Raw genomic sequence first — 19,512 nt, forward strand, 5'->3', positions numbered from 1 at the left:
CGAGCATTGAAGCAGTGCTGCAGGTGTCTCTCTTTCTCTATCTCTCTCCCTATTTCTCTCTGTTTCTATATGAAAAAGAAAAATAATAGCCAACAAGAACAATAGAATCATGCAGACAACCAAACTCTAGTGATAATTCTGGTGGCAAAATGAATTACAATAATAATGGGGTCCAGGCAGTGGTACACATGGTTAGGCATACACATTACAGGACCCAAATTCAAGTCTCTGGGGACAAAATAAAGGTGGACACAGGAAGGCATCTGGACTGGACCGAAGTTCAATCAGACTGATTGAGCATACACATTACAGTGCACAAGGACCCAAGTTCAAGTCTTTGGGGATCAAAATAAAGGTAGGGATAGGAAGACATCTGATTGGTCGGTTCCATCCTCCACTCCCTTTTTGCCCTGGCCTTCATTGCCCATTTCCTCTGTCCCTCCCCCCACCAACACACACTCCCCATCCCCCCTCTACACACAGCCACCAGGATGCAGAGAGCCTCCAGTTCACAGGGCCCCCAACACATAACAGCATCCTGGAATGAGCAGGGGGGGGGGGGGCGGCTCAGGCTGCCCCCCCCCATCTGAGTCACAGGCTCCAATCCCCACCTGTGGCTCACAGAAGAGGCCAATGAGAACAGCCCAAAGGATCTGGGGAACCCCCAGAGTGAGGCGGCTCCTGGAATCCTCACTGTTGTGAGGGAAGGTCACTGGTACTGATTGCTCCTTTTTAGTGTGTTAAAATGGTTCATTAAATGTTGGGGAGACAGCATAATGATTCTGCAAACAACTTTCATGTTTGAGATTTTGAGGTCCCAGATTCAACCCCCAGCACCACCATAAGCCAGAGATAAGCAGTGCTCTGATGAGAGAAAGAAAGAAAGAAAAGAGAAAGAGAGAGAGAGAGAAAACAAGAAATGATTTTTGTTTGTTTGTTTGAATTAAGGCCAGGCAGTGGGGGTAAAGTGTACACACTGCTGTGCACAAAGACCTGGGCTCAAGTTCTACCCGTGGGGTGTGGGGAGGACCTTCATAAGTAGTGAAGCAGCACAGGTGTCTCTCCTCCTCTCTCCCTCTCTAACTCACCTTCCCCTCTTGATTTCTCTCTGCTATAATAATAATAATAATAATGAGAGAAATGGAGGCCAGAAGTCAAAACCCTGCTGATGACAAATAACAGTAATAAATTCTAAAAAGGTTTATTTATTATTAAAGAAGGGGAGAAGGAGAGACTAGAGTACTGCTCAGCTCTGGCATAAGGTGGTGCCGTGGACTGAACCTGTACCTTATGGGGCCTCAGGCATGCAAAGTGGTGCTCGAACAGGCTGGGCTCTCAGGTGCTTCTGATGTAGAAAAGACCACATCCCTCTCTCCCTACTCCCACAATTGCAAGCACCCCAAAGACCTAGGGTATCCACGGTGACACTGAGCCCCAGGAAGTCAGGTGCTGATGAACCAGAGATGCAAGACCAGCCAAGCACACAATCTGAACAATCCTCATTTTTGATCCCAAATTTACCAGTGACACGAGAGAGGCTAGGTCTGTCACCACCCTAGGTGACACCTAGGACCAGATGGGCCGTTGCCACCAGCCTACAAAGCAGGAGGCTCTACTGCCACCCGCATGTCAAAGGCTATGAAATGAGACTCCTCTGGCTGAGTCTTCTCCAGGAAGACCACTGAGCTCTGCAGGTGTGTCCCTGCTTTTAGAAGAGTCCTTTTGGATTCCAATCAGGGGTTCCCATCCTGACTCTGTCACCCACCAGAATGGGCAATCTTGGGCTCAGTCTTGGACCTCAGTCTCCAAATCTAGACAATGCATACTGAAGAGGAGAGCCTCTGCAGAGGGTGGTGAGCAAAGCACTGATTTACTACAGCGAGTTGCACAAAGTAACTGCTTAGCTAACGCCGGCTCTGCAGAGGGTGCCAATGAGCTAGGCCCTCAGCCTGCATCCACACAGCCCCCTTCCCTCCAGTGCAGCTCCACTGAAGAAACCATAGTGACACCATGACCCATAGCATCCTCCGCGCAGTTCTTGCCACCCCTCTGCCCCCCCCCCCCGCCCATTTCCCTGGGGAGAAGGGGTAAAGAAGAGAAAAAGAAGGCAGAAAAATAAAGGGCAGCTCTCTCTTCAAAGTGGCTGCCTCCCTAGACTGAGGTCCTGGCTGGAGATGTAAGCTGTCTGAGCTTATCGGAACCAAACTTCAAGTTGAAAGGGAAGTTATCAGAACACCACCTTCAGGTTCAATGTTGCCTTTCAAGTTCCACTTGATAAAACCTGAAGAAAAGAAACCTCTGTCCCTTCTATCGCTCTCTCCTCCTTTGAAGCCACCACCACCACCACCACCACCACCACCACGCGTGCGGAGAGCCAGTGTTCCCTGGGGTCAGCCTCCAACTCCCTTCCTTTCTCCTCTCTCAGGAAGTGGACAGTGTCCCCTGGCCCCCAACACCAAACACCAGCATGACTGCACTATTCTCTTCTCACCAGCACATCCCTCATCCTACCCCAGCTCCTACACTACCAGAGTTCCTTCCCCATTAAGTGTGGGAGGTGGGGGTGGGAGGTAGGCACAGAAGGGCAGGACTGGGAGCCATCTGGCCCTCTGGGGCCCAAGAAGCACGCTTTTGTCTCCCAGCAAGGAAGACCTCTGACTTTCTCACTGTTCCCCTGCTCAATGGCCAGAAGGAGCAAAAACCCAATGCCAGAGGCAGAGTCTGGGATGCAAGGGGCCCTGATTCTGTGCCCATTATGTGAGCCCCCTGTCATACCAGCTGTGTCAAACCACCAACAACCCCCACCATTCCCCCTTCTCCCATCATGGTTAGGCTCAGAATGAAAAGAAGGGGAAGGGCATCCTTCTCCCCATGGACAGGGTACAGATTCAACCAACAGGTGAAGGGAACAATGTTTTTTGGTTTTTTTTTTTTTTACATATTTTATTTTACTTTATTATTTTTTTGGGTGGGTACAACATTTATTATTGTCATCACTAGGGCTTCATTGCTCCAAGGAGACTTTTTTTCAGACAGAGTGATACAGAGTTAGAGATACAGAAAGAAAGACACCCCTAGCAGCAAAGCTTCCTTCAGTATGATGGGGCTGGGCTCCAACCTGGATTGTGCCTATGACAAAGTAAGCAAGTCAGTGCACAACTGGAAGCCAACTTGAGGGAGCCTCTTGCCAGCTCAGGACCCAGGAAGAACATTTCTGTTAAGATGGGCTTTGAGGCCACAGCCTGAGCCCAGTTTCTCGAACTCCTGCTCAGACCAGCAAGTGACTTTATTCTCCCAGACATGCTCTTTTTTCCTTTAAAGACTCATTTGTCTCAGGGCTGGGCAATGGCACACCTGGTTGAGTGCACATATTACAATGAACAAGGACCCAGGTTCGATCCCCTGGTCCCTACCTGCAGAGGGAAAGCTTTGTGAGTGGTGAAGCAGGGTTGTAGGTGTCTCTCTTTCTCTCTCCCTCTCTCGATTTCTGGCTATCTTTATCCAATAAAGTTGTTTTTTTTTTTAAGGCTCATTTACCTCATGAAAAAGAGATGTCAGGGGGCTGGGCAGTGGTGTACTCAGTTGACCACACGTTACTATTTGCAAGAGCCTAGGTTGAAGCCCCCACTCACACTCTGCAGGCTGGGGAGAGGAGAGCTTTATGAGTGGTGGAACATGTTAAAGGATTCTCTCCTTCTCTCTCCCTTCTAATTTCTCTATATTAAAAAGAGAAAAGAAAAGAAAAAGAAAGGAAGAAAGAAGAAAAAAGAGAGGTCAGATCACAGCTCTACTCATGCATATGGGGTGTTAGTTATTGAACCTAGGGGCTCTGAGCACCAAGTCTTGTACTCTACCGGCAGAGCCTAAAGGGGCTCCTTTGAAGAGTATAACTTCAGTGGGACTTGGCGTTTTCCCATTGCAAGCTAGAATGATAGTAGGAAATACTGCAAGTTTAAAAGAAGAAAGGGAGGCCAGGTAGTGGCACACCTGGCTGAGCATATAAATTGAAAGAAGAAAAGAGAAAAAAGAGAGGGGAGGGAGGGAGAGAGGGAGGGAGGGAGAGAGAGAGAGAGAGAGGAAGGAAGAGAAGAGAGGAGAGGAGAAGAGAAGAGAAGAGAAGAGAAGAGAAGAGAAGAGAAGAGAAGAGAAGAGAAGAGAAGAGAAGGGACAAAGTAAGGAGGAAAACAAAGTTTTTTGACTGTATGTGAAGTGTTTTTACATGATCTTGAGGAAGGAATGGAAAAAACGGTGCCCCTGGAGCTAAAGTCAGCCCACCATTTGCTTTTTAAAAATTATTATTATTATTTTAAAATATAGGGACAGAGAGGCAGAGAGAGAGACAGACACACAGAGAAAGAGTAAGAGAGAGAGGAGAGAGGAGAGGAGAGAGAAAGAGAGAGAGAGAGAAAGCGAGACGCTATAGCACTGAAGCTTCTTCCATGCAGTGGGGGCCAGGCTCAAACCTGGGTCGCAGGCATTATAAGGTAGCACTCTACTCATGTGACCTGTTTCTCTGGCCCCACCATCTGCTTTTGTAAATCAAGTTTTACTGGGATGCAGTTACACACTGCCGGGGCCAATTTTCTGGACAATGGCAGAGTTGAGTAGTTGCTCCATCTCAGTCAAACTGCAGCTCTTATGGCCTCCAGAGTCTGAAATATGAGTTCTCCTGAACCCTGATGGAAAAGAAGGAGTTGTTCAAGTAAATATAGCCCTCTCCTCCCACCCACCGAGATATGTTCCTGGTAAGCAGGGTACAGGCGAATTTCACCTGTTTGACTTGAAGCCCTCGTGCAGTGCACAGCCCACACAACCACACACTGCAGCCACCGAATACGCAAAGTGTCAACCCAGCTTTCTTAAAACCAATCTCTGCCTATACAAACAGGGCAGGGTGGGTGAGGGGCAGTGTGGGGAGCTCCCTGGAAGCTTCTACCTATCTCTCCTCTCACCCAGGCCAGGAGCCACATTCTGTGTTTACCAGAGGCTGGCTCCCTCCTACATTAGCTCCCAGCCTGGCATCTCTCCACCCCAGCAACTGCCAGATTAAATGCCTTACTTGACCATCTTCACCCGGCTCCCTTTGATGTTCCCTTCTCAAGCTTCAAAATACCTTTTGGAGGGAGATCAGACAGCATTAAACAGAATTACTAATTAATTAAGCAAAGTTAAATTTTAAACACTGTTTGTTGTGTTAGCCAAAAGCCTGAACAGAACAGACTTTTTTTTCCCTCTGCTGAGATCAAAGACGATCTCTTCTCTCTCCCCTCCCCCAGTTTAAGAAAAAAAGAGGGGAGAGAGAGAGAGGAATGCTGATTGAGGAGTATCGGGTAAAGTGAGTAAATAAGTAAATGATGATAACTGATTGTGATCTGAACTCCTAGTCCTCACCCACTCCCCCACCCCCAACCCCCATGCAGCCCTACAAGCCTCCATTGCACCCAAGGGTCCCATGGTAGTCACCATCACTTTCTGGGGGCTGTTTAGCAAACAGCAGTGATGGCACAGCCCACCCAGATCGGGCTGCTGACAGCTGGCCCCACCCAAAGGGCTTGAGAGGAAGGTCTGTGAAATTAAGCAGAGCCTTTCACAGGCTCCCCACCCTCTCCAGCAGCCCTGCAGGAGGAGCATCCCAGGGCTCCACCCCTTGGGTCTAGGGTCATGCAGGGTCATTGGGAATGTGGCTCGGAGAAGCAATTCTGTCCAATTCTGGACATGCCGTTCACACACTGGGCACCATATTACGGACTGTGTATTATCGACTGTGGCTTGTTTTCCCAGACAGATGGCAGAAATGTGTCTCGGAGAGGGACATGTACGTGAATGTCTGTGTCATCAGCAGTGTGTCATCTCGTCCTGTTCAGTCTAGGACTCTATCCCACACAATCCTCTCTGGAAACTTCTGGTGGCTTCACAGGAGTTGGAATCCTGTTAGCCACTGCTCCCAGCATGCCCCTGGCATTCCCAGAGCAGAAATTCCAACATAGGGAGCTAAAGTGCAAGGAACCCCAGTGGGAAGACACAAGGAAACTTCCATAACAGGCATGGGGGGAGGGGGGTGCTTAAAAGCAGGGCTGGGGGGTGAGTCTAGAGTTGGGATTCAATTCCCAGCACCACCCCAAGCCAGAGGTGAGCAGTGCTCTGATCAAAACAATAACAATAAAAAAGAAAGAAAAGGGGCCAGGCTACTCATGAACCTCCAAACTTGGCTCAAATCCCGATTCGGATGCTCTCAGCAAATGCCAACTTAATGTTAACACAATCCAGCAAGGTCTGGCTGAGATTAAATTTTGGAAGAAGAAACATGTGGAAACCCAGTTACATCTAGAGAGTCAGACCCACCAAAGAGACTCTGATGGGTGGCAAATATCCTCTTAGCCCCACCACCTGGCTGGTTCTTCACTGCTGATAGGGCGTAAGATCTAGCACGAGCCCCAGCTTCCTCCCGGAGCTTAGACACACGCCCTGACGTGTCCACAGTCCTTTCTCCATTGTCCACATACAGATTATCTGCCACAAATATTTTTGTCCCGGGGTGGCCTGCCAGGTTGTTTCCAACTCCCTGGCTCTCTGACAGCAGCTGTTTGAGGGAATGCAGATACGTTTTAATATTAGCCTTTGCCAAATATAATTAGGCGGGTAAGCCCACTGCCAGTGAAAAGAGAGAGAGAAAGAGAGATATCATATGTGCATTCCAGGCCAAATGGTTTCTTGCATCATCTGCTTGAAGCACTCCTCAGGGAGCAGGGGATACGCAAATCTGTCCACGCACACAGCAGCTGTCTGGACAGGGAGGCGGTCGAAGCTAGTGGGCACAGGCGCTATTTCATTAAGTCCTCTTCGAAGCACCAGACGTGGAGTGTTACTGCCTGCCTAACATAGGCTCTCAAAGCAGAGCGAATCCAGCCATTCCCCTGCAGGAAGGGAACTGCTCATGGCCACCCCTTCATTCCGTCTTTCCACGCATGGTTCTGCCTGTCACTGCTCCACCTGCCATGCCCTTCTGCTGACATTCCTACCACCTGGCTTCTGCTCAGCCTTGAGACCTTTGGGTTAACCAGCCCCGCCTCTAGGAAGCAGGCTCTTGCACTCTTGGGCAAGGGTCCCATTCATTTGTCTCCATGCTCAGAGAGCCTGCACTTAACGTTACTATCACAACTCATCTACAGCCAGTCCTGGCTTAGTGGTCTACTTGGTTAGAGTCCTGGTCAGCTCTTTAAGAATCAGTGCCGTAGAGACGGATGAGAATCGTGGTCACACAGAGCAAAAGAGCAGAGGCTCAGCCTCAAGCATCTCATTTCACATTGCTTCTCCCAGATTTGGTCTCGTTCCTGCAATCAGTGGACATCAGACCAGTGTTGTTGTTGTTGTTGTTTGAATAATTTAATTTATTTATTATCGGAGAGAGACAGAGAGAAATTGAGAAGGGAGGGGGAGAGATAGACAGACACCTGTAGCATTGCTTCACCACTCTTGAAGTTTTCCCCCTTGCAGATGGGGAACGAGAGCTTGAACCTGGGTCCTTGTGCACTGTAATGTGTACACTTGACCAGGTGCACCACCATCTGACCTGCTTTTTTGTCTATAAATTTTTGTTTCTTTTTGTACCTCATAGTGTTATTTATTTCCTCTATTTTATACTGTACAATATGCAGCACACTACTGAATACCCTTTATTATAAAAAATTTATTTTATATAGAGATAGAAATAGAGGAGGAAAGTGATAGAGACGGAGAGAGAAAAAGCTATCTGCAATACTATCTCACTGCTTCTGAAGCTCCTCCTCTAAAGTGGGGACTCAAGGCTTGAACCTGGGTCCTTGTGCACTGTAATGTGTGCTCAACCAGGTGTGCCATCACCCACACCCCATCCCACCCTTTTGTCACCAGAACACTGCTCAGCTCTGGCTCATGGTGGTGCTAGGGACTGAACTTGGGACCTTTCAGGCTCAGGCTTAGAATTTTTTTTACACAGCCATTATGTTATCTCCCCAGCCTTTCATTTCTTTTATAATTGCTACTAGAGTTATCACTGGGGTTTGGTAGGTGCATGACAAATCCACCACTCCAACTACCATTTTTTTTTCCTTTTATATGATAGGATGGAGGAAACAGAGTGAAGATAGTGAGAGGGAGAGATGCCTGTGGTACTGCCTCACTGCTTGTGAAGCTTCACCCCTACATGTGGGAACTAGGGGCTTGAACCCAGGCCTTCATGCATAGTGTGTTTAGCTGTGTGGACCACCACCCAGGCCCTACAACTGAATATACATCCTGTGTCTGGGCAGTATGGTAGGAGAATTCATTTACTATGACAAGTAATCCTCACTTAGTGACCAGGGTTTGTTCCTATAGCCCAGTCGAGGATGAACAACATGCACAGGCCTCATCATCAGCCTTAAAATGAAACAACAGCAAGTAGCAGAGCCAGGAACGGAGTCACAGAAGCATCAAAAGTCCGTTCCCCTCACTCCCTCACCCCTGGTCCCCAGCCCCACCCCCATAATAGCTGACACCTGTTCCCACCTAAGTGCTGACCATGCTCCTGAGAATAGTATCTGGGGTGCCTCTGGTGGGCCACAACCCTCCTCGCGAAAATCTCAATCTATGTAGCTCACGGAGAAGGACGGAGCCTTCTCCCAGTCCAAGCACGAACCTTGTCCCCAGAGCTAGCATAGTCTGCTCCCTCCTGGTGGCATCTAAATCAGTTGCAAAGGCCAAGTTCAGGGTGAAGTTCACGGAGTCACACTTCTAGACGCACACTCTCTTGCATGGGACCCTTCTAAGTTGAAATGGGCCCCAGCAGTGTGTCCATGTGGCTACATGTTTTTTGTAACATTTTCAAAGATGAGGAATGTTATCCACAATCAGTGTAGACCACTGTCTCTTTCCATTCTAACTTCCCTTCCTTCCTCTCGGGTCACATGACATTGGGGTGAACGCAGGCATGTCTGGAATTCAGCTCAGGGGAGGCTGAATCAGGGAGATACTGTTTAGGTTTAACGAGATAGATGTAGGCAGTTCATAATCACAGAAAGGATCGTTAACTTTTTCTTCTGACACAAGGCCCCCCACCCCCCCACCCCACCCCAAGTTAGGTATGCTCTGGGTTCAGCAAAGTCAAGATCCACTTTGGTTAGGAAAGTGAGGATCCAACTTTTGTAAGACACTGAGAACTTGGTACCTGTTCTCTCCTCGGAGGGAGAGTTAACTGAGGGCAGAGAGATGGGGGTGGAGAGGGAGAGAGGACTGAAAGATTAGAGGAGAGGAGAGACAGAGAGAAAGGGAGAGGGAGAGAGGATTGAAAGATTGAAGGGGGAGAGAGGGAGAGGGAAAGAGGATCAAAAGATTGAAGGAGAGAAGAGCTGATGGCATAGGTTCAGCTACAAGGTTCATTCAGCCCTTTTAATCAGGTAGAGAGACAGACAACAAAACAGGGAGGGAGGGAGGGAGGGAGGGAGGGAGGGAGGGAGGGAGGGAGGGAGGGAGGGAGGGAAGAGAGAGATATCACAACACAGTAGCTTCCTTCAGTGCAATGATGGTTGGGCTTGAAGCTGGGTCACACACATAACAAAACAGTGTACTATCCAAGTGAGTTATTTCATCAGCCCTATCCAGCCCTTATTAGGTGAGTGAGATCTGCCCATCTGAACTTTTCAATCTATGAACGAAAAACTTAAGCAAATTTGAACTAAATATCCAAAGCACCCAAATAACCCTGACTTCAGGAGAAACCACTGCCATTATCACTGTCACAGTGGCTTGCCGCACCAAAGTGGTAGTCTCTGAGCTGCTTTCTGGAAGTTTCCTTCAGAGGGTGCCTCCCCAAGCTGCTCTTACTGGGAATCAGATTTATTTAAAGGTCCATAGTGACTGGGAAGAAAGAGAGGAAAGAGAGAAAGGAAGAAAGGGAGAGAGAGAGAGAGCGAAGGAAATAAAAAAGAGAGAGAATGAATGAATGAATGAATGAGGAAGGAAGGAAGGAAGAAAGAAAGAAAGAAAGAAAGAAAGAAAGAAAGAAAGAAAGAAAAGAGAAGAAAAGTAAAGTAAAGAAAATCCTGCTCAATAAATAGCACTCTGGCCTTTTTTCCTCATTAGAGTGTGAGGCTGGTGGCCACTGGGCTTTGAGGCCTGAATGGGATGTTTTAGCCAGAACATCTGCTCAGGAGGGCAAGGGAGGCACTGGGCGAGGGCGAGAAGATGGGAAGAAAGCCTTCTTTGGGCTAAAAATATCAGGTCCCTTCTACTCCCCCACCTCCCCATCCCCACCCAAGCTAAAACACTCGATGAAATCCAACTTTTCAAACCTAACCCCGAGCTACTTGAAACTATGAAAGCCTCCTCGGGATCTGACACAAGTCAGAATTTCCACTGTTCAAGCTGCGCTTTTATGAAGAACAGACTTGAGAGAAACTGCTGTTTCTGAAACCCAGTGAAACCCACTGAAACCGAGGCTTCGGGGGGGGGGGGGTGAGGAGGGGGGAGAGATTGGCGTGCATGGAGTCAGACTGTTCCCGGCAGGACTTGCTCTGAACTGAGGGAGTGTAGTCAGCGGGGTGTGGCCCACTGGCCCCTCTGGCTGGAGGTCCCTGCTGCTCTCTACTGAACTCTTCTTCCTCTCCAACTTCCCAGGGACCAGCAGCCAGCCCCACCGATTGACCAGTTGGCCTATGTGGCCACTACTGAAGGAGAAGTCTCTCTCTCTCTCAATATTTCTCTCTCTCCAGCTCCGTCTCTTTTGCCTAATTGCTCCTTGGGCTGCAGACTCTGTGTTCCACTGCCAACTCAAACAGGCACACCAATCCAACCACCAACCCAAGTCTCCAAACTGAAGCCTTAGCTGTCACCTGCCACCCACTGCCCCACACCTCCCGGATCTTACATCACCCTTTCCATAAGGTTTATCCTTCCAGGTTAAGATCTAGGGGGTATCTGGAATCCTTCCCCTCCCCCACCTTCTCACTGAACCCCAGACCCATCCACTTCCCTCCAGTCCCCAATCCCACTGCCTACCCCCTACACCATTCATTTCATCACTTTCTTTTGGGGGGTAGGATCTGCACCTGTACCTTTCCACTGCTCTTGCAAAATCTTTATCTTTTCTTTTCTTTAACCAGACAGAGGACTCACTGTTCAGCTCTGGCTTATGGTGGTGCGAGAGATTAAACCTGAGACTTTGGAGCCAACCTCAGGCATGAGAGTCTCTTTGCATAACCATTATGCTATCTACCCCTGCCTTATTTCATTTCTTTTTAGTGAGAGAGAGAGAGAGAGAGATAAAGGGCAAGAGGGCAAGAGGGAAAGTGAGATGGAGAGACACCACAGCACTGCTCCATCCTTCACAAAACATTCCTTGGTGCTGTGAATGGTCCTTCTGGGTGGTGCCAGGGGCTCAGACCCAGAGCCACAAACATTGCAAAGTATGCACTCTACTGGGATGAGCTATGTCCCAGGCCCTCAATTACCTCCTACTGTAACCATTTTCTTCCTGCTCCATGCGACCAGGCTTCCCTGAAGTCATAACTCTCTTGTTAAGCCAGATACCAGAATCCAGCCCTGAGAGGTCCTTGTTACACTCCACTCTCAGCTGATCAGCACCCCCCATCCCCGCCCAGAAACTCACATGCTCTCTCCTGGCCTGCACCCCCACACACACTCCCTGCCCTTATCACGTGAACACACTAATGGCACAGCCTTGTCAGGGGTAGCAGGGGCTCAAGACCTCTTCATTACATGAGAGGAACCCAAGGCCTTAGTTCTGGTGTCAGTCTACGGAGCAGAGGGCTCTCAGGGACTCTCTCCTGCACTCTGCAAATAGCTGACAGCTCAAACCTGGATACCTGGACCTTCAGGGGGAAAAGTAGGGCCTGGCCTGGGTGGCCTGACTCAGTGACTTTGCGACTTCATTGTTCTAGCTAGCATTCAGGCAGCATTTATGGCTGGCCAGATCCTGTGCCATATGCTAGGAGGAGAAGGGGTCATTCAGAGACTCCAAGGAAACTAAGGCTTTGAAACTAAGGTTTGATCTGGGGACTCCCATCAAGAAAGGTGGTCCTGTGAGCAAGAAGGATGTGCCAGCTCACACACACTGAATACTGATTCACTTCCTCCCAGCAGCTTCCATAAATGGCCATGCCATCTTCATAAGAGCCCCGAGGAAGCAGGGTGATGACTGACCCCAGAAAGACACAGAAGCACAGGGAACCTAGGAGACAGCCCCAAAGTCAAGCACTGAGTTGTAAAAAAGTCAGGATTAGAAGTGAGGCCCAGGGGCCAAGTAGTGCCTTACCTGTTTGAAAACACATTATCAAGTACAAGGACCTGGGTTCAAGCCTCTGATCCCCTCCTGCAGGGGAGAAGTTTCATGAGCGGTGAACAGGGATACAGGTCTCTCTCTCTCTCTTCCTCCCTCCCTCCCTCTCTATCTCCCTCTTATCTCTCAATTTCTCTCTGTTTCTATCCAAAATAAGTAAATACAATAGGGGGAAAAAAGTGGAGTCTAACTTGCAAATTCTCAGAACAGAAGGAGGAGCCTCTTCTGACAGGAGGTTAGGACATTTGGCCCCAGGCAGATTCAAACAGGCCCCAGTCTCAGGCCCAACACCACTGCCTTCCCTGGCAGGAACAGCAGTCCCAGACACACCCATCCACCAGGCACTGCCAGGCCAAACCCAGGCTGAGGACAGGGAGGAGGGGCCCCCTGACATCTGTGACATTGTGGGCTCCTTGGTGTGGAGTAGGACTGCAGCCTGGGCTGGGTTCTGTGGTGTGGTGGCTACTTTCTTTTTTCTTTTTGTGCCACCAGGGTTGTCATGGGGCCCCATTGCCTGCACAGCTCCCTTTTCCACAGAGGATGAGAGAGAGCGAGAGAAAGACGAATAGCATTGCTCCACCACCTCATGAAGATCTACTCACCTGGCATGTGGGGGACCAGAGACTTGAACCCAGGTTCTTGCACATGGCAATGTGCACACTCAGCCAGCTAAGCCACTGCTCAGCCTGGGTGTCTACCTCCTATAGAAGATGGCAAGAGGACTGTACTCCTATACTTTCATCCACGCAAAGAGCAGGGACCAGGTGGTTCAGGGGTGCTGATGGAGAGAGGGCAGGGCTCAGAGGCTGAGGGGTGGAGGCTAGGTAAGGCCAGGACAGGGACAATGACAGAACTCAGTGGGGACAAAGGAAGTCAGAGTGAAGGAACCTGTGACCATTTCCAGGTGAAGATCCTTGCCCCAGATACAGTGCTTTCTGGAGGTGGCACAGGATGACTTGGGTCTGGCACCAATTGTCACCAGAGGCCACCTCTTATCCTATCCAACAGAGGAAGCAGGGAAGCCAGGTGGGTGCTGGAGTGAAGTAAGGGGTAGCCCCTCCCAGGTCTTCAGACCCCTTCATGGTCAGCAGAGGGCGGGTCCTACTCTACTTCTCCCCACTAAAGCCACAGGTCCCACCCCTGCCACGCCCAGCCAGTTCTGGAGTTTTGGATGTTTACTTTGTTCTTCCCACAGTTCAAAAGGAGCTCCCAGGCCCCAGCCCAGCTCCCCAAGCCTGGCCTTAATCTCCCATCCCTGGAGCTCCCAGCTGGCCAGTTAAGGCGGTTAAGACTCTGGATTAGGGCCGGCTTTACATAACAACGCAGGAGCTAAAGCCATCCTCTCCTGGGATGGCTAAAAGACTTCTTTTTATCTTCACGTCTCAGATGGCCTTTTTTCCTCCCTGAAACAACCCTCCAACCTGCCAAGAGGCAATGAACTTGGCCAAGAGGAAGACAAAGGAGAGATTCAGGATTCAGGCTGGCCTCCCTTGGCCAGGAGCACAGAGGGCTGCCCGCAGCCCCAGTTCCAAGCCAGGTGGGTCCCTCTCCACTGCAGCACCTGCTCTCACAAAACCCAGTGCCCCTTCCCACGTTGGGGGACCCTAGGGCCCACTGCCAAGGGGGGGGGCGAGCAACCCCTGTGGCTCACAGTGTCCAGTGTCCCTTCGAAGAGTTGAGGGGCCACGGCCACTTCCTGCTTTGCTTCCTGACTGCTTTCCTTTTTAATTCTGCTGTCTTTTATCCCCAACATAATTGATGACTACGTTCTTCTCATGAAAGGACAAGCGTTAATTATGGTCTGTGTCGCTGTCCTCCTTGAGCTCCTTTCCCATCTTCTGTCTCCTCTGGCCTTGCCTGGAAGGAGCAATGGTTTTTGCCTGCCCAGGGCTCCACTTACACAATACTATGTATACGGGTTGTAGATACACAGGACATACAAGGAGACCCATTGCACTGCTGGAGTGTGTGTGTGTGTGTAGCATAAAAGTTAACACTGTTAGGACCAGTTGGTGGTGCACTTGGTTAAGCACACATGTTACAGCGCATAAGGACCAGGGTTTAAGCCTCTGGTCCCCACCTGCAGGGGGAAAGCTTTGCAAGCGGGAAAGCAGTGCTACAGGTTCTTTCTCTCTCTCTTGTTTTTTCTCTCATACCCTTCTCAATTTCTTTGTCTCTATCCAACATAAATAAATACTTTAAAAAATAAAATGGAGGGAGTTGGACGGTAGTGCAGCGGGTGAAGTGCACATGGTGCAAAGTGCAAGGACCTGCATAAGGATCCTGGTTCAAGCCCCCGGCTCCCCACCTGCAGGGGAGTTGCTTCACAGGTAGTGAAGCAGGTCTGCAGGTGTCTGTCTTTCTCTCCCCCTCTTTGTCTTCCCCTCCTCTCTCCATTTCTCTCTGTCCTATCCAACTACAATGACATCAATAACAACAATAATAAAACAAGGGCAATAAAAGGGAAAATAAATATTAAAAAATAAAAAATACAATGGTTTAAAAATCTAAAAACAATTAACAAACAAAACAACACTGTTCATAACATACTGCACTTTCTGTCAACTAGCCTCAATTTTACATTTGTGATCTTGTCTAAGTTTTTATTGTTGTTTGGTTATTGCCAGGACTTCACCGCTCCAAGCTGACCTTCTCAGACAGAATGAGACAGAGGTGCTGGGTGGTGGTGGTGCATCGGGCCGAGCACACGTTATAACACACAAGGAGGACCTAGGTTCAAGCTTCCTGGTTCCCACCTGAAGGGGAAGTTTCACAAGTTGTGAAGCAGTGCTGCAGGTATCACTCTTTCCCTCTCTATTATCCTCTTCTCTCTCAATTTCTTTCTTTTTTTTACTTTTATTTTTTGATTTTTTAAATTTTATTTATTTATTTTCCCTTTTTTGTTGCCCTTTTTTTTTTAAATTGTTGTAGTTATTATTATTGTTATTGTCGTCATTATTGGATAGGACAGAGAGAAATGGAGAGAGATGGGGAAGACAGAGAGGGGGAGAGAAAGATAGATACCTGCAGACCTGCTTCACTGCCTGTGAAGTGACTCCCCTGCAGGTGGGGAGCCAGGGGCTCGAACCAGTATCTTTACGCTGGTCCTTGCTCTTCATGCCACATGCGCTTAACCCTCTGCGCTACCACCTGACTTCCTCTCTCTCAGTTTCTGTCTCTACCTAATAAATAATAGAATATGAGAGAAAGAGAGAGGGAGAGGGAGAGGGAGAGGGAGAGGGAGAGGGAGAGGGAGAGGGAGAGGGAGAGGGAGAGATAGCACCAAAGCTTCCTTCCATGCAATGGGAATAAGGCTCAAAGCTGAGCCAGGCACACGGCAAAACAAGTAAACTACCAAGGTGAGCTATTCTGCTGGCCCTCATATAAGTTTCCCTTTGAAGAAAGGAACGCAGAAACTTGGCCAACAACCTGGGCCCACTTCTCATTGGATAACCAAGGCAGGTGAATGACACTCAATCTCCTGCCTTATCAGTGGCACCAATGACATGCCTGGACACCACCAGGCTGCCCTGGAAACCTGACATGCTGCTGTTAGGTCCCAGAGCCAGACAGCACCACCAAGCTCATACTCTTTCCCCAGCAGGAGCTGAGGCCCTCAGGAAACTCGTATCTGTACCCCATCAGCTACCAGTGTTTTACACTGTACCCCCCTGCCCGCCCTTTATATGGTGCTTACATCCTTCAAATGCTCATGAGTGACATCCAGCTCCATGCCCCTCACCCCCAACAAACACACACACACCTTCATTATATCACAGAAAACAAGGTGGGCAGAGAGAGTGACACCTGTCTAAGATTCACAGTAAATCAGTGTTGGAGCCAGAAGGGAACCCAGTGGCTGGGTCCTGGGCCAGTGTGCCATCTGCTCACATCAGCAGGGCTTATGCTCGCCACACACAGACACTAAGCAAAGTAGCCTCCCTCTCCCCACCAGTTCATGCCTCTCTGCAGAGAAAATCGGTCAGACGATTGCAGACTGTGCCTCAATGAATAGAAAAGTGCTCTGTGTGTTGACAGGAGCAAGGGACTCAGTGAATGATGGACAGAGGGAGAGATGAGATAGGCGATTAGAGGGTGGCTTGATGGAGGAATGAGGGGAATGCTGGTGAATGGAGGGAGGTTGTGGAAGGTGGTTCATGGGTGACAGTGAGGGGCAGCTGATGGACAGGTGACAAGAGAGCTGGCAAACACATGAGTAGCAATGGATGGATGGATCATGGGTAGAACCAGGGATGGAGTGATGACAGTGAACATGGATGGGTGGCTCATGGACCTGTGAACAGAGGGTAGGGGGTGTAGAGATGAGGTGTGACAGACAGGTAGATGAGTGGCTTGTTTGGCCAGTGAATGGATGAAGGGATGGAGAGACCAGAGGATAAACTTGCTAACAGAGTGCCCAGTGAATGAGCAAAGGAATACATCCATAGCATAGGTGCTGAAACTCATGAGCCAAAGTCTGGGGTCACCTTAGCTCCCCAAAGCCTTTGCCTGACTCCCCAGATCTTCTCCAGGTGCCAGATTCTAGCACTTCTCCATGAGCCTAGGGGATGATAACATCTTCAGGAGCAGCCACTGGGCTCACAAGTAAACACACTCAAGGGAACTAGCCACAGTCTTAGATGAGTTCTTGGGCTGGTGGGCCCTGCCCTTGATGGGGATTGTCTCCCATTTCTACAATGTTAGATAGATAAATAGGTAGATTCACCAGCCTGCCCCCAACTCTTGGGTCAACCAGGGGGCTCTCTTGAAATAGCTCCTCAAAGTGAAATGTACATGCAAGTCACTAAGGGCACTTACTGAAGTGCAGACTGGATTCAGCAGGCCTGGCAGAACTAGAGAGTCCACATTTGTATCAGCTCTCAGGCCAGATGTGGCCACGGGCCTCTAGGAGGCCTCCTGACACTGTCTGAACTCCATTCAAGGCCTAGATTTCCCTTCCCTTCCTCACCCCCAAAGAATATCGAGCCTCCAGCTCTCCTACCAAATGCCTACCCTGCCCCTAGGTCCTGCGACTCTGATCTGAGTAACACATGGAAATGCTGTACCATTTAGCAAACACTTTTAGATGTCAAGTGTTCTTTCTGCCAGCCTAGGACATCAGGAAGGAGACCTTTATTCCTATTATGTGGATGGGGAAACTAAGACTCAGCAAGATGACATGACTTATTCAAAATGGCCAGACACAGCATCTCCCCTTGAAGAAAGAAAAGAGAGGTGGTCAGGGAGGTGGCGCAGTGATAAGGCTTTGGACTCTCAAGCATGAGGTTCCCAGTTCAATCCCCGGCAGCACATGTACCAGAGTGATGTCTGGTTCTCTCTCTCCTCCTGTCTTTCTCATAAATAAATAAAATCTTAAAAAAAAAAAAAGAAAGAAAGAAAGAAAGAAAGAAAGAAAGAAAGAAAGAAAGGAGAGACAGAGGGGAGGGGAGGTTGCAATGCGTGTGTATGTGCTTATGCTGCATTCCGGTTAGGGAACAGGAATGGAGGAAGGGGGAAATAAAGCAGTTACTTTTTTTTTTTTTTTTTTTTGCCTCCAGGGTTATCAATGGGGCTTGGTGCTGACACTATGAAGCCACTACTCCTGGCGGCCATTTTTCCTTTTTTTTCTTTTTCTTTTTCTTTTTCTTTTTCTTTTTCTTTTTCTTTTTATTGGCTAGGACAGACAGAAACTGAGAGGGGAGAGGGAGAGAGAAAGATAGACACCTGCAGACCTGCTTCACCACTTGTGAAGCATCCCCCCACCCCCCACAGCCAGGGGCTTCAATACAGATCTTATACAGGCCCTTGCTCTTAGTACTGTGTACTTAACCAGGTGAAACACCACCAGGCCCCAAAACAGCTACTTTATGTACTACTTATTTTATGCCTAATCTTTGAACACACCCAGAAAATCAGGAAGGGAAGCTGAAACAGCCTGTCCCAGTTCCCACATGGATACAGAGCAGAGCTGCCATGTGTCTACTGGCTCCAGCTCCAAGGTGGGCTAGGACCCGTGAACAGGATGTTCCCCTCTTGCTCCTCACCCCACCAAACTGCATCGAGAGGCCCAATTCTCTGCTGTGACCACTCTGCAGACTTTCTGCAGGATATATGTGGTACATGGTAGAGCAGATGTCCTTTCCCCCACCTCATCATGCCTGGGGAGAAAGTAAGTGAACTCTAGTACCTTCTAGCCGAAAGTCTTCTTCTTCCTCCTCGCTGAGTGTTTCTCTGAAAACTTCACCCAAGAGTTCCTAGAAAGAGACACGGCACGTACATTAAGGAAGTATCAGGGTCTGATCTCAATGGAGTTTTGGGACATTAAAAGGAGCATTATGCCCATGAGTAAGGTCAGTCACAGGAAGCTGGGACTTTGTTATGATTCTGCGGATGAACACTCAGGCCAACAAGGGTAGAAACTATCCTATGTTTATTTATTTATTTATTTTAATTTTATTTTTTAATCTTTTATTGATTGGATAGAGACAGCCAGAAATCAAGAGGGAAGGGGGTGATAGAGAGGGAGAGAGACAGAGAGACACCTGCAGCACTGCTTCACCACTCGTAAAGCTTTTTCCCTGCAGGTGGGGACCAGGGGCTCGAACTTGGGTCCTTGTGCACTGTAATACGTGCACTCAACCAGGTGCGCCACCACCCGGCCCGAAACTATCTTACTTTTTAAAAGTGCAACATTACAGTGCTTTCTAGGAAGTAACTTCTTTTCAGTCTACTACCCACCATGAAACAATGCATAGCACACACACCCTTCCCTCTGAAAACAAATTCCAACTCACCATAGCCCAAGTACAGACCACCAGGTTTTGGTATATATATACTCAATGGAATACTACTATGTAATTCAGAAAGATGATACTGTGTCCTTTGAGACAAAATGGATGGAGCTGGAGATGGCTATGCTTAGTGAAGTAAAGAGGTGAAAGACAGCTACCGGATAGTTTCACTCATATCAGAAATACAGAGAATTGAAACACATAACCTTGCAAAGAAAAAATAAATAAATAAAAGAAAGAAAATAAAAGAAAAAAAGAAAAGTTAGCCTGTTTCACAAAGACTCTGTAAGAATGTAGCTATTATTGAGGGGAGGTGGTGTATGGGAAGACAGAACTTTTGAGATGAGTATGGTGTATACCCGGTACTCTTACTTTTTAATATTGAGGTAGATGGGCAGAAGCACAAAG

At 48.7% G+C, this 19,512-nt stretch overlaps 1 protein-coding gene across 1 annotated transcript in view; it reads right to left on the reverse strand.

Annotated features, from left to right (window-relative positions):
- Positions 1-19,512, reverse strand: part of NKD1 (NKD inhibitor of WNT signaling pathway 1) — a 104,938-nt gene that overhangs the window by 15,673 nt on the left and 69,753 nt on the right. Inside the window, exon 4 of the mRNA XM_007538418.3 lies at positions 18,501-18,567. Coding sequence (XP_007538480.1) covers positions 18,501-18,567 — 67 coding nt within the window. The remainder of the gene's footprint in view (positions 1-18,500; positions 18,568-19,512) is intronic.

This window comes from Erinaceus europaeus, chromosome 2 (assembly GCF_950295315.1).
Source record: "Erinaceus europaeus chromosome 2, mEriEur2.1, whole genome shotgun sequence".
NCBI lineage: Eukaryota > Metazoa > Chordata > Mammalia > Eulipotyphla > Erinaceidae > Erinaceus > Erinaceus europaeus.